Source organism: Takifugu rubripes, chromosome 15, assembly GCF_901000725.2.
Source record: "Takifugu rubripes chromosome 15, fTakRub1.2, whole genome shotgun sequence".
NCBI classification, from domain to species: Eukaryota; Metazoa; Chordata; class Actinopteri; order Tetraodontiformes; family Tetraodontidae; genus Takifugu; species Takifugu rubripes.
In genome coordinates this window covers 14708265-14720822 of record NC_042299.1, presented here as the reverse complement: position 1 = coordinate 14720822, position 12558 = coordinate 14708265, and the positions used below count along the sequence as shown (strand labels likewise).

At 46.5% G+C, this 12558-nt stretch overlaps 4 protein-coding genes across 7 annotated transcripts; 2 read left to right on the top strand and 2 right to left on the bottom strand.

Annotated features, from left to right (window-relative positions):
- Positions 1 to 200: 200 nt before the first annotated feature.
- Positions 201 to 1696, bottom strand: mia (MIA SH3 domain containing). Its single transcript, XM_003971312.3, has 5 exons — positions 1561 to 1696; positions 884 to 1111; positions 678 to 811; positions 481 to 591; positions 201 to 403 (listed from the first exon to the last, which is right to left on the bottom strand). Exons 2-5 carry the CDS (start codon positions 999 to 1001, stop codon positions 380 to 382), a joined length of 387 nt encoding a protein of 128 aa, XP_003971361.1. The 5' UTR covers positions 1002 to 1111; positions 1561 to 1696; the 3' UTR covers positions 201 to 379.
- bicdl2 (BICD family like cargo adaptor 2) lies at positions 1514 to 5353 on the top strand. Of its 2 annotated transcripts, XM_011611638.2 has the most exons (11): positions 1514 to 1592; positions 1680 to 1740; positions 2107 to 2544; positions 3001 to 3216; positions 3346 to 3462; positions 3665 to 3811; positions 3898 to 4044; positions 4156 to 4230; positions 4478 to 4560; positions 4858 to 4972; positions 5040 to 5353. In XM_011611638.2, exons 3-11 carry the CDS (start codon positions 2299 to 2301, stop codon positions 5205 to 5207), a joined length of 1314 nt encoding a protein of 437 aa, XP_011609940.2. In that variant the 5' UTR covers positions 1514 to 1592; positions 1680 to 1740; positions 2107 to 2298; the 3' UTR covers positions 5208 to 5353. The 2 variants fall into 2 exon arrangements, with proteins under 2 accessions (XP_011609940.2, XP_029703830.1); XM_029847970.1 differs by lacking the exon at positions 1514 to 1592 and having other exon boundaries at positions 1677 to 1791.
- A 110-nt stretch (positions 5354 to 5463) lies between these two features.
- Positions 5464 to 8981, bottom strand: LOC101070918 (mitochondrial import receptor subunit TOM40B). Of its 2 annotated transcripts, none has more exons than XM_029847971.1 (10): positions 8807 to 8981; positions 8212 to 8410; positions 8005 to 8072; positions 7826 to 7918; positions 7636 to 7737; positions 7439 to 7544; positions 7108 to 7230; positions 6954 to 7030; positions 6771 to 6873; positions 5464 to 6509 (listed from the first exon to the last, which is right to left on the bottom strand). In XM_029847971.1, the coding sequence occupies exons 2-10, from the start codon at positions 8393 to 8395 to the stop codon at positions 6370 to 6372; spliced, it is 996 nt and encodes a 331-aa protein (XP_029703831.1). In that variant the 5' UTR covers positions 8396 to 8410; positions 8807 to 8981; the 3' UTR covers positions 5464 to 6369. The 2 variants fall into 2 exon arrangements, with proteins under 2 accessions (XP_029703831.1, XP_003971360.2); XM_003971311.3 differs by having other exon boundaries at positions 5466 to 6509; positions 8711 to 8981.
- A 127-nt stretch (positions 8982 to 9108) lies between these two features.
- fdxacb1 (ferredoxin-fold anticodon binding domain containing 1) lies at positions 9109 to 12426 on the top strand. Of its 2 annotated transcripts, none has more exons than XM_029847969.1 (5): positions 9109 to 9280; positions 10096 to 10252; positions 10533 to 10736; positions 10811 to 10969; positions 11045 to 12426. In XM_029847969.1, exons 1-5 carry the CDS (start codon positions 9262 to 9264, stop codon positions 12171 to 12173), a joined length of 1668 nt encoding a protein of 555 aa, XP_029703829.1. In that variant the 5' UTR covers positions 9109 to 9261; the 3' UTR covers positions 12174 to 12426. The 2 variants fall into 2 exon arrangements, with proteins under 2 accessions (XP_029703829.1, XP_029703828.1); XM_029847968.1 differs by having other exon boundaries at positions 9116 to 9568.
- Positions 12427 to 12558: the final 132 nt, after the last annotated feature.

The following is a 12558-nucleotide window of genomic DNA, read 5'->3' as shown; positions in this document are numbered from 1 at the left end:
GGCAATTAGGTGAAATTGCCTAATTTTAATGATGTTAAATTAAATCTGGTCATGTTTATGTCTCTGTTTTAACATTTAAATGGAAACAAAATAGTGTGACTTAGAAACATCTACATACCTGAGTGAAGAGAGTTCAGAACTGTTCATGTTGAGGATGCTGTTTAAATCCACTCATATCAGGATAGACATCCACACACCCAGAATATATCTATCATTTTAATTATGAATCAGGTTCATAGATCAAATGATCTGTTTCCTACATGTGCATCAGATGGGATAGAGAAGCAAATTTAATGTGATTTACATTTGAGTATGTTTTGACCACATTTGTAGGTCTCATTAATCCCAAACATTTTTAAGATGCGTGTGTGTGTGTGTCTCAGTTGCAGTAGAAGTCCCAGTTCTGAAATTAAAAGGGAAGATCTGTAATTAGAAGCCACCACGCTTGACTTAAGAAGGTGTTCAGGTGTGTTGGCTCACCGTGGTCTTCACTTCAGTGTCGGCTGGCATGAGCGGGAGGACCTCCTTCACTACACTGCTGGGAAAGTGTCCAATGCGAGCCTCCTGCTGTCCATAATAAGAGTCCTGCACCTGCAATTGAACGTATGAACAAACCTCTGAGCTATCAAACGCATCTTTGGATCCTTTTTACTGTATCATCCAGTGTAATAACATACAGTGCCGGCCCAGAAGAGGTTCCCTCTGCCCTTCAGCATAGCATAAACGTAGATGAGCTGGCCCTGTCTGAAGGTGATGAACCTGCAGTCAGCAGTGTTAAAATCCTGCAGGGCTTGAGCTATCAAGATGGGGTCTGCAGAGCAGAACGTGGTTTGATTATGTCTCATTCTGGGTCAGAAATGGACAAACACTTGGTTCTACTCACGGCTGCAGTCGGCGTCAGCGCAGAGTTTCTTGGCGGAAAGTTTAGACATCTGCTTCCCTCCTTCGCAGGTCGACAGCAGGAGCCAGAGGGAAAGAGCGAGCCAGAGTTTGGAGGCCATGTCTGTGGGAGAGCACCAGGAGAACCGATGATAGAAGATTTTCACAGGTCTCTTCTCTGCTTGCTGTCCCCAAGACAAACAGGGGTCTCTTGTTGTTACTCCCCCAGCCCCTAAACACAGAGAGAGAGAGAGCGAGAGAGAAGGGTCCTTTCAGGTTGTTCAGGCAGGTAAACAGAGCAGGAGGGGAGCGAGGAGGAGGGGGCAGATTAGACAGAGCCCTGCTTGTGCTGTGACCTTTCCCCTCTCTCCTTCTCCGTCCGGCTGTGGCACACTGCCCGGATTTACCGGTCAGCAACACACTCCTCTGTGATCCTTATCCACCTAGTGGCCTTATCCACGGCCACCAGGTGTCAGAGCGGCAGGCATCTGACGGCAGATGCCCACCATCCACCCTGCCACGGCAGATTCCTCCCTCTGCGGCCTGTCTGGCTCCAGAGGTGGAGCCACTGGCTGTATTTACATACTGTATGTTTCCACTGCCAGGGAAACCAGCTGAACCTCTCTTGTGCAAACACACACACTCACACTAACACACACCTACCCAACAGGAAGACTTTACCTGCTTGGTATGAGTCGGCTGGCAACGCGCAGGTAAGACAAACTCCATTTTTGTCCTTTCCAGTCCGGTAATTTCTTTTGTCTCCCAAACATCAGTTTAATTCAAAGGTTTCTCTCCAGGACTGAAGTTGTTGGGCCGTGAATCAGCAGCGAGTTTCAGTGGAATTCGCGGCACTGACAGGTGACTCAGGGAACGCTGATGTTTCAATCAAAGTCTACAGTCAATGCAAAGGTGTTTTCATGTCTTTTCCTCATACGGCAAACATCAAATGGGACTGGCCGAGAATGTTGTATTTGTATAAATGATTAGTGGGACACAGTGTTCTTGGAATTTAGGGAGGGGGAGTGAAGCAGAGATAATAGTTGAGCTGGTATTTCGGTCAGAGTAACAGTAGGAAGTGTTGCACAAAAGACGCCCTCCAGGGCCACATGGGATTGTATTACTTGTACACAACTAGAACTACTCACTAAGGTCATCTTTTCGATCCTGAAGTTCCCAGTGAACGTGCTGGTTTACAGTTAACTGGGGTATTTGTTTCACCCTCAGAGGCATCTGTGAAGGCAAGAGGACTTGGGACTGATGAGAGCGCCGACAGAGATGCACCATGAGTAGAACAGAGGATGGGAAGTGAATCGTCCGCTCTGGATCGGACCGTCGAGGAAGGGGAAGTTCTGATCTTCAACCTTCGTCCCATCCACCTGCTGCTGCTGTGATGTTTGCAGACTGAGCCTGTCTGGGATGTTTACTCCAAGGAAGACCAGCCTCCCCTCCCCCAGCCTGGAGGACTCCTTCTTTCCTCTGTCCTCGTCCTCATCTGTGTCCCTGTCCTTTGTGCGCCCTCAGTCCACATCATCCCCCGGCAACTGTGACAGCGGGGGAGGGCTGGACCCGGACCTGATCCTGGCTGCAGAACTGGGGCAGGCTCTCCTGGAGAAAAATGAGGAGCTGGCGGCCTCTCTGGAGCAGAGCAAGAGGCAGGTGGAGGTGCGAGAAACTGCGAATCAGCGATTATTAATGGAGCTCCTGGAGCAGTCTTGGATTACAGCAATTACACATTCTCAATAACTATTCTTACCCCCGTTGGGGCCCATTTTCTCCTCATGGGGTCAGGGGAGATTTAATCAAGAGTGACTGAATTAGCGCACCTCTACCTGCTGAGAGAACGAGAGAGCGTTCCAGGGCGCCCTAAATAAGACATCCGAGTTGTTGAGAGGTTACTCTTCTCACCTAGTAAGCGCTGGAGATGTAATCAAAAATAGAGGATTGGGATATCCCACTTTTGTCTAAGCTGGTGTTAGCGTGAGTGTAGCACTAATCCTGAACTCTGCAAGTTACATAAAAGTGTTGTCCGTAGATCACAACCTTTCTTATCTTCAGCTTTAAATGATTCAAAGTGTTCGGGTCAATGTGTCTAAAGTAGCATCTTTTGTGATGTGTCAGGCTTTACAGCAGGAGAAGCACGTTCTCCTGAGGAAGCTGGAGGTGAACGAGCTGGAGTCCGGGCAGAGGGAGGCCGAGCTGGTCGCAGATTTAGCTGCGGCCAAGGCCGAGCTGGAGCGGCATCACAGCCAGGGACGCGACCGGCGGAGAGATGAGAGCGGGCAGCTGACCCAGCTCGCTAGCCACAATCAGCGGCTGGTGGAGCAGCTTTCAGAGGTGATGAAGCAGAGGACGTCACTCAGATGGGCGGGGGGGGGGGAATGCAGCCGAGCAGGTTCAGATGTCACAGCCACACCAGACTTTGCACAATGTTTTGTCTCAACTCTTGGTCTTCCATCCGCACAGGCCGTGACGCTGGAACACTCCCTGAGGACGGAGCTACGCTCCCTCAGAGACGAGATGGAAGAATCCTCATTCAGCCGCAATATTAACTTCAAACAGTTGGAGGGCATACAAGCAGAGGTACCTGTTGCAATGAATTCAGTGGGGCCTGCCGTCGCTGCAGACTTCTAAACACATCTCTGTGAATGAAAGCATGGAAAAGCTTAATAATTCGTGAATAAGGCGAGATAACAGATGGGTCCGTGCCTTATCACAGCAATTAGGCACGTTTAGAAGGTCACAGCCTCAAGTTATTGTAGTTGTGATGGGACATCCTTTGCAGAACCGAGTTTTGCTGGAGCGTCTTTCGCACATGGAGGTGCAGCTGGGAGCTTCAGAGGAGGATGCCGAACGCCTCCGCAGGGAAAGGGAGCAGCTCCGAGAGAGGCTGTCAGAGCTGCAAAGCACCCTGAGAGAGAAGGAAGCAGAGGTGAGCATTGCATGGGTGGATCCCGGGCAGCAGGGGCGCTCACCTGCGCGTCTCATCGCTGCTCTGGCCGCGTGTTTCACCTGTAGATAGAGCAGGAGCAGGGCCTGGTGTTTGAGCTGCGAAGCATGAATCACACCCTCCAGCAGAAGGCTCTGAACATGGGAGAGGACGGCATCCTGGACGGCGTGCAGGCACAACCTCTGTCTCTCCTCAGTGAAATTCAACAGTCACAGGTCTCACACACACTCCCACACACACACACAACCCCCCCTCCACACACACACACACAGACACAGACACACTCAGAAAGATGCCTGTATCCTATATTTTCTGTTTCTAACCAGGCTAAAGAAGCCCTTCTAGCTCACTCCTCCGTCCTACAAGCCAAAGATAAGGAGATACAGCTGCTCAAAGAGGAGGTGTGTTTGCTCTTCTGGCCTAAAACATCTAGAATATGAACTGTCCACAGCAAAATGTATTTTCCCTCCAGATTATTTTTGGTGTTCAACTCAGTAAACGTAGAATTCCTGTGAGGTTGAATGTCAGTCTTTAGCCTGAATTGTTCATACAGCGTGTAGGTGAAGAGGCGCCCTACAGAGCTGATGCGAGCGCGCAGAACTTTGCATTGATATGCGTTCATCTGAATTTGAATTTCACACATTGCAGCTGCAGTCCCAACGAGAAGAACTTGAAGCCCTGAGCGAGGAGATAAAACCATTTAGAAACAGTCCTGGGATGCCAAGTTACAGGTGACTTCATTAATACGATTCTCTAGAGAAACCTGTTTGGTGTGTGTGTGTGTGTGTGTGTGTGTGTGTGTGTGTGTGTGAGTGAGAGATAACTGGAGCAATCACATGTTCCAAGAGTTTACAGTAATAATGTAGAAAGACTTGCTGTAGACGTTCTCTTTTTAAAATTATCATTGCAATTGAATAAAATATTTCCATAGGTGTAAATTAGCTTTATTGTCATCATTTACATGTATGGAAATGACAGACTTTTTCCTCATTTATCAGCGTGCATGTGTTCTCTGTGTTGTCGTGCAGCTCTTTGGAGAGCGAGCTGGCCACGGTGCGTCAGGAGAAAGAGTCTCTGACGCAGCAGCTGCTCAACACCATCAAACACAAGGTGGCGCTGTCCCAAGAGTTAGAGGCCTGGCAGGTAGGACCGAGCGCAGTTAAACAACGATCTTTTTCTATTGGTAACTGGGCCTTGGGTGGTGTTGCAGGAGGACATGCGCTTGGTGATCAACCAACAGGTGCTGCAGAGGGAGGAGGAGAGGAAGAGGGAGAAGCAGGAGGAGAGGGAGAAGACGGGAGGTCTTCAGAGGAGCAAGTCTCTGAAGGTGAAGGGAGAGGCAGGGAAGGGATTCTTCTCCTTTTTCAAAGACAAGTGACAAAGACAAGCAGCAGCAGTTTTACCAGGCCTGAACCTGTGCTGGTCTGAGACCAGCTACCCATGTTTACAGCCTCAGATTTGATATATTTATGTAGAGATGAATTTACTGGGTCAGGACTTTATATTAAACTCTAAAACCACTAAGTGATTGTATCCCTTTTACAACTTCATGTTAATAACTGTCTTTCTGTCTTATCACTGAAAGGGAACAAGCGGAGATTATGAAAACACAAACTGGAACTGATATAAATAATATTTTTATTAAATTAAAGTTCCAAAAGATAGTCATTCCCTCCAGCCACCTCTGTTTACATCAGATAATGAAATATGTAATAACACATATGCAAACTGCTCAAGTAATATGTAGCACGTCCAGAAGCGTCCAGGCTGCCGACGCTCATTATCTACCTATATTCACATACAGTACAGTCGCGGCCCGGCACGGACGGTGCAGATCCACTCTCACGTCGCTCAGCTGGAGTTGTCGGGTCAGCACCATTTTGTCTTCCAGTAAAAAGCAGCCTTTTGTCCACATGTTGGACCTCCCTCGCTTTAGAGAAGGACGTGCACCTGATCATACGCACATATGATTTCTGGCCTTTGGACGCAGTCTGAATAATGAAGGGAAATGATCAATTTAATGAGCTGTGTTTGGGGCTGTTTTAAGCATAATCCTACAGAATATCAAACCAGTCAGTTTTATTGCCAAATCTAACATGGATCCCAGTTTCTATCGACCAATATTTCCCCCTTTAATTAGAAAACATTTACAATGACTCCTTTAAAAATGCTCGACAGAAAAATCAGGTAAAACACTATATCTCTGAATATATAATCATATAATGATTAGTTATAGTATAAAACATGATTTTGTTTTCAGTGCAATAAATCTCTTCTATTGTTTTCCCAGGAAGTGATGTGCAATCTGGTTTTAGATCAAATGAAACAGAAGCTTCTATTTTCCCCTTAAAAACCGTTTAAACTAGACAAAGCATGACCTCATTTTTGTGAGGTAGACTTGAAATACTGCGAGGAGGCGGTTTGGGTTGGAACACCCAGCCGGGACAATCGTGTCGTTCGGGGCTTGACTGAAGCTGTTAGAGTGACCTGGATGAATCAACTCAGCTCTGAAACAGGTCTCTGCTCAACTGTCCTGAGGCTCATCCCACGGTGACGCCAAGCCCCACCTGGAGCTTGTCACCACGGTGATTCACAAAGGCCCCCATGATCAGCGTGGCAGGGAGCGGGGTCAGACGCTTCTCCAACACCCCTCCTATGATGCACCGACTGTTAATCATACCTGGACGAAGACAAAAGTGTTTTTTGACCACTGCTCATGAACGCAGGACCCTAATGGACGTTTTAAATGCCTCGAAACTCTTTGAATTCAGATTACACAAAAGTAGTCCGACAACGTTGGGTCCCCTCTTCTGCTTCTAGTCCAGTTGAACCTCAGACTCCAAGCCCAGTCCCCTACAGACTGAGCCCCTACAGTGATTGAACCCGTGACCTTGGCGCTATTGATGCCTAAACTACAGTAAGATATGTACAGATAATCTACCTCGAAATACCATGTTGGCCTCTGGAAGTTCCATTTGGTATCCAAATGAGGTTGTGGTCTCCTGTGTGCGAGTGCTGGCTTCGAACTCAACCCCTATCTGGATCTGGAGAACAAAAGACCAACATTTCTATGCTGATTCTGATGTCTTCCTGACGGTGGGACAGCAGTCACTATCCTCACTACCTGCTTGTTGGCTCGGTGATAATAGCTGGCATGGGCACCTCCTTTTCCAGCATTCAGTGTGGCTACCCAGTTTGGTCCTGGCGAAGGAAAGACAGAGAGAATGAAATAAAAAGAATCAACCTTGCAAATCTATGGAACATTGAGGAATGATTACTTGAGTATTGTCCTGCCAAAGTGAGAATTCCTCCTTCCTCTGCTCGGCCCCGGTGGTAAACCAACTCCCCTCCTAACACCAACCCAGAAGACACACTCTGCAGGAAGTGTGCCACAAGGATGACTGTCCGGCACCAATGCAGCAAATACACAAATGAATAACACAAATAACACACGAAAAACACAATGAATAACAATGAAGACTTCTTTTCTATGATTCTATTGCATCCCCGATCTTTAAAAGACCACAAAAATCAAGAAGATCTTTTTAGTAATTCACCGTTTCACTATTGGAGGGTCAATATATGAATGCACATTCCTCAATAACTCACCTGACTCCCGGAGGACATCTGGGTTGGCTACAGTCACTGCAGCAGTAAAGTCACTTCCTCTGTACTCAGTCTCAAACTGCCAGGTTACAAACTGGGACTGTTGGGTCTACAGCACAAGCAGTAATAATCAGAATTAGTTAGACCTCTTTCATATTCTGCCCCTGAGAATGGAGTCAGAGTGTGTGTTAGAATCTCACCTGGAACACTGTTCTAGCTCGTACGCGCTCCGTGAGATGCAGCAGAGCGTGAGCGTTCAGGCTACCAGACGAGTCCATCTCACCAATCAACGCTGGAGCATCCTAAAGAGGGTGGAAGGATTAAGCTGCAACGTATCGTCACAAAAATGATTGTGGTTGTTGGTATTTTCAGATGAATATCATGTTCAACCTTGTCTTTGCTGTAATCATCAGACTGAAGATGCTCCACATGGAATCTATAGTAAGAAGGACTGACAGCACTTAGATGCAGCATATGACTGGCCTGGAGACAAAGCAACATGTTTAAAATGGAAATAGAAGAGATTGACACAGCACATTTGAAATGGGATGATATTTGGGAAAAGACACCTTGAAAAAGCTGCTTAAAGTTTTATTAACAATCATCTTGATGCCCTCAATTTGTTGTGGAAAGACATCTAAGGACGGGAAGACATAAAGTAAAACATTAAATTCAACATTAATAGTAAATGACAAATTGAAATTTCACTTAAAAATGTTGCAGCCTCTGTGATAACAAACTGCCAATTTGTGCGCTCTAAAAGTGGTCACACAAACCTTTACAGCTCCTGTGGAGAGAGTGGAAGCTGCCTGGGTTGGGTAAGCGTCCATCTCTCCTCTCCCAGCGTGGAGGACTGTCCCAGTGAGCAGGGTGTGAGTCCCAACGAGAGGAGGACTGGTTGGAAGAAAAAGGCCAATTATGATGGCCAGGACTGGAGGATAATGCCAGAACACTTCCCATGTGGGGAAACACTTTCTGGAAGACACAAAGGAATATAAGAGATTCATGATGAGAATAATATCTATGCAAACATTCAGTTCCATTCAAAACCAACACCCTATAGTGAAAGCATAACGATATAAATCAATTTAAACCCACTTATTATTTTAAAAAGTCTTGTATGTTTAAACCACAGTTCAATTTTGTAATGGACAATTTTTGGGTCGCTTCAAAGCAAAGCTAATATTTTTTATCATCATATCCGTTAGCTAGCATGACCTTAGCATCGATAGAGAACAACCCTTACAAAGCCGAATTTTAGTTTTTGATACGTACTTTCGTTGTAGTCGGCACACTTTAAAATCCCGAATGGAAAAGAAAATTGCACATAACAAAGACTGACAAGTGAACCATTTGAAAATAGCGAAGTACAATTGATGCTGGGATGTACTGATGCTGCACGCAGAGCCCTCCTTCTTCCAGATGTGATGCGCCACCCTGAAAAAGGGTCCCTCATGAAACCGCAAAAACGTAATCTGTAACGTTTTAATTCAGCCAACCGAGACGATTTGCGTCTTGAAAATATCGTTGTTATCCAAATAATAATAACGTGTGAATATATATCTCGAAATAGGATACATTTTCTATTTTTGAGCTGGAGTTAAACTAACGAGTGAGGATAGCGAGATTGTTTCTCGTCGGACTACTGTATGTGTGACACTTGTGTCCTACAAGTGAAATTGTTCGGCTTTCGTCTTTTGGACTGTCAAGGCACATAAACCCGGGTTTGGAGAACGCGTTACAATTAGTACAGATTTTCTTTCTTTAGCCCATTATATGATTGGCAGGAGAAAAAGGTTAACAAACCGACACAAATGTCGTAGACCATGATGGAGAAATTTAAAGGTGACCACCGTGCGACTCATTCTTTGGGGCTCCAAACGGTAAATGCAGACGCGTCGATGCAGTGAAAATTCGTTTATTTTGGCTCCCTGTCGTTTGCCTTTGGATCGCACATGTCTTTGCCAGGGTCGATATTGCTCGTCGGGGAGGGGAACTTCTCATTTTCTGCCTCTCTAAGCCAACAACACAATGAAACGGCGACGCGCGTAACAGCCACCTGTCTGCAGAGCGAGGAAGAGGCGCTGCGGCATGAAGGGGCCGCAGAAAACATCCAGATTATTAACAGCTCCGGTATGCGTGATTGCTCTATACCTAATAATGTTGCCACATTTTCTTTGCGACGCGCTCCGTTATCAATAAAGGCTGGATTCACGCAAAAACTAGATTTTAAAAATAGATCAGCAGAACTAGTGGTCTGGGTTATTAGAGCCGCAGTAATGTGGCACCGGAGGAGGTTATCTCATCCCAGACCTGGAAAACAACATCGCGACACAGAACCAGTATTTGCTTGTGTTAGGTATACCAATATACGTTGTCTTACAGGCAGGATTTGAATTTAGGTCAGGGAAACAAGAGAATCACTCAACGTCTGTGCCTTTTTCTTCAGGGAGGTAGCTGCCTGCTCTAATACATGAGACTGAGCTGTGTTATGAAGGCATTCGATCAATACTGACCATCAAATCAGAGTCCAAACAGAGACCATAAGCCTGCCCGGAGAAAGGAGCGCTTAGTGATTCTGTTTTAACAGATATTCTGTATTGAAGAGTAATTGTGCTGCACTGTCATCTATAAAAGTGCTATTTTTATTGTGTGACCAGGTGGAGCAGTGGTATTCGGAGTGGACTGTACAAGGCTGGGGGAATGTGCTTGTCTTCAAGACCCTTTGTTTGACCTTGTGGTCTTTAACTTCCCTCACTGTGGAAGAAAGAGTGGCGTCAAAAAGAACAGAGATCTTCTCAAAAACTTCTTCCTCAGGTACAACGATATCTTGTCACACAGATCTCTTCCATGAACATTCCTGCTTGTTTTTTTTTTTTAGATTTTTGACAAAGCTTTGGGTTGAGGACAACTGTGCCGAACATTTTTAACAGTTTGTTAACATTTAATAACCCAACAGATTCACACCTACCTGAAAAATTATTTTGCATTGTCCCTGTTACTGATTTTCAGTGTATAACAGCTACTAATTTTAAAAACATATCCTAAATATGTTATACTCGTTGAAACTGTAACAATCACTAATTTATTCCTCCAGTTGTGTTCAGGTATTGGCTGAAGACGGAGAAGTTCACGTTTCCTTGTGCAATGGGCAAGGCGGGACACCGGCAGACCAGCCGAAGCGAGAATGGCACAATAGCTGGCAGGTGGTTGCCATGGCAGCAGAGGCACACCTGATCCTCACTGACGTCCGTCCTTTTGAAAGCGAGAAGTATCAGAGCTACAAATGCACCGGCTACAGGTGAGGCTTGCGGTTCTCAGGTGGAAGCTTACCAATGTGACGGCTGGTGGTGGTGGTGGGGGGGTGTTTTACAGGAGCCAGGATAAGGGCTTCCATGTGGAGAAAGCTTTGGTCCATGTGTTCACTCGCAGCCTCCCTTACACTCCTGCTCAGACGCTCACAGTCGAGGAGACCGTTGACGGGCAGAAAGTTGAGTTCAACCTGCCGGCTGAGCTCAGTGATTTCATGTTCAGGTACGGTTCAAGACACTGATGCGCTTGGACGGCAACAGAAACAATCCCATAAACGCATTTTGTCTGTTCCGTCAGAGGGTTCCTCTCTGCTAATTCTGTCCACCCCGTGAGACTGGTACAAGACTTTCTTCATAAAGGACTGACAGAGAAGTGGGCGGTCCACATGGTGACGGAGAGCGTTCCTTTCCTCCTCACAGCCGAGCGGCTACAGGCGTGCCCCCATGGTGTCGACGCCGCACGCTGGTACTGGATCCGTCCCGCTGAGAAAGAGCTGGGCGCGGACAAACAGGACAGTAGCTCGGATAAAGCGGACCCGACGAGGAGCAAAGACCAGGCAGACGCTGCATCTGAAGGGGACAGTGGCATTTATGTGCTGCGTCCATCTTTGCTCCCTCAAATAGACGAGCTTTTCACTAAAAACGCAGAGTGTGTTAACAGTGCAGCGAGTCATGGGGAGAATGATAAAACCATTGAAGGACATTCAAACGAGGGACATAGCGACACCTGTAAACATGCTCCCAGTTTGTTTGGTATGAGCGGCTTGGTTTTTAGAAATGTGTCTGTCAACCTTTGGGCTCTGCCATCATTTCACCAGCTTGTCCTCAAGGGCCTCGTTCCCTCAGAATGTAACCCAACCGCACTGCTGGGACAGAGGCTGGAGTCTTTGCTCGGTCCTTACGGCGTCTCTCTGGTAAAAGAAGAGGGAGGTCTGAATGTGACAGCGAAACCCGTGGGTGTAGTCGGAAACCTGTTCGCAAGCAACCATGGTGATCACACCAGCATCACAGCTTGTCTAAATTTGGACCTCCTCGCTGTTGTCCTCTTCTCACTCCCAGACTGGCGGCTGCTGTGGTCACATGACCCGCGCTTTTTGAAACAGTTTGCACTGCGGCCCTCACCTGGGGAAGCTTTCCACCCATTCTCACTGTTCCCTGAGCACATCAGCTTTGACATCAGCTTCTGGACGGCGTCCACGTACGAGGAAAAAGAGTTCCACGCAGTGGTCCGAGAGGCCAGCCACGGCACTGTGGAGCGAGTTAAACTCATCGATAGGTTTTCTCACCCCGAACTAAGTCAGACCAGCTACTGCTACAGACTCACCTACCACTCACACACACACGCCCTGTCACACAGCCAAGCGCTGCAGTTCCACAAACAGCTGGAGTCCTTGCTTGCCTCTCGTTTGCAGGTCACCATCAGGTAGCTGAAACGCCACCATTAGACCTCATCTTGAAACTAAAATCAAAGCTATAAACTGTTGCTGAAAGGTTACAGGACATGAGGCATTTTTGTCATGTTGTATGTGTCTCAAATGTGACTGTGTTTCAGTTGTCCTTCCTAATGAATCATGTTATTTATTGTAATTTGTGCCGTACTGAAAGTCTTAAGTGTGAACAAGCATTCGGCTAAGTAATTTATAATAAAGGGGCCATGCATTAAATAAGTGGATCAGTGGCATATTAATGTTTGTTAAAGAACCAACTTGTACCCATATGGTAATGGAAGAAAAATACCAACACTTACAAAGCATCTGATTTCAGGTTGGAGTATCTAATAATTGAGAACACAGATTCCACCTATTACTGCAG

Bases quoted from the DNA above. Each gene is read 5' to 3' on its own strand.
- bicdl2 (XM_011611638.2), top strand. From the start codon at position 2,299: ATGTTTACTCCAAGGAAGACCAGCCTCCCCTCCCCCAGCCTGGAGGAC. The intron at 4,231-4,477 runs GTGTGTTTGCTC...CACACATTGCAG, and splicing joins TACAGCTGCTCAAAGAGGAG to CTGCAGTCCCAACGAGAAGA. The intron at 4,561-4,857 runs GTGACTTCATTA...GTTGTCGTGCAG, and splicing joins CCTGGGATGCCAAGTTACAG to CTCTTTGGAGAGCGAGCTGG.
- mia (XM_003971312.3), bottom strand. From the start codon at position 1,001: ATGGCCTCCAAACTCTGGCTCGCTCTTTCCCTCTGGCTCCTGCTGTCG. The intron at 812-883 runs GTGAGTAGAACC...TCTGCTCTGCAG, and splicing joins CGCTGACGCCGACTGCAGCC to ACCCCATCTTGATAGCTCAA. The intron at 404-480 runs GTGAGCCAACAC...TTTTAATTTCAG, and splicing joins ACACTGAAGTGAAGACCACG to AACTGGGACTTCTACTGCAA.
- fdxacb1 (XM_029847968.1), top strand. From the start codon at position 9,391: ATGTCTTTGCCAGGGTCGATATTGCTCGTCGGGGAGGGGAACTTCTCA. The intron at 9,569-10,095 runs GTATGCGTGATT...TTGTGTGACCAG, and splicing joins CCAGATTATTAACAGCTCCG to GTGGAGCAGTGGTATTCGGA. The intron at 10,737-10,810 runs GTGAGGCTTGCG...GGTGTTTTACAG, and splicing joins TACAAATGCACCGGCTACAG to GAGCCAGGATAAGGGCTTCC.
- LOC101070918 (XM_029847971.1), bottom strand. From the start codon at position 8,395: ATGGGAAGTGTTCTGGCATTATCCTCCAGTCCTGGCCATCATAATTGG. The intron at 8,073-8,211 runs GTTTGTGTGACC...TCCCGTCCTTAG, and splicing joins TCTCCACAGGAGCTGTAAAG to ATGTCTTTCCACAACAAATT. The intron at 6,874-6,953 runs GTAGTGAGGATA...TTTGTTCTCCAG, and splicing joins ATCACCGAGCCAACAAGCAG to ATCCAGATAGGGGTTGAGTT.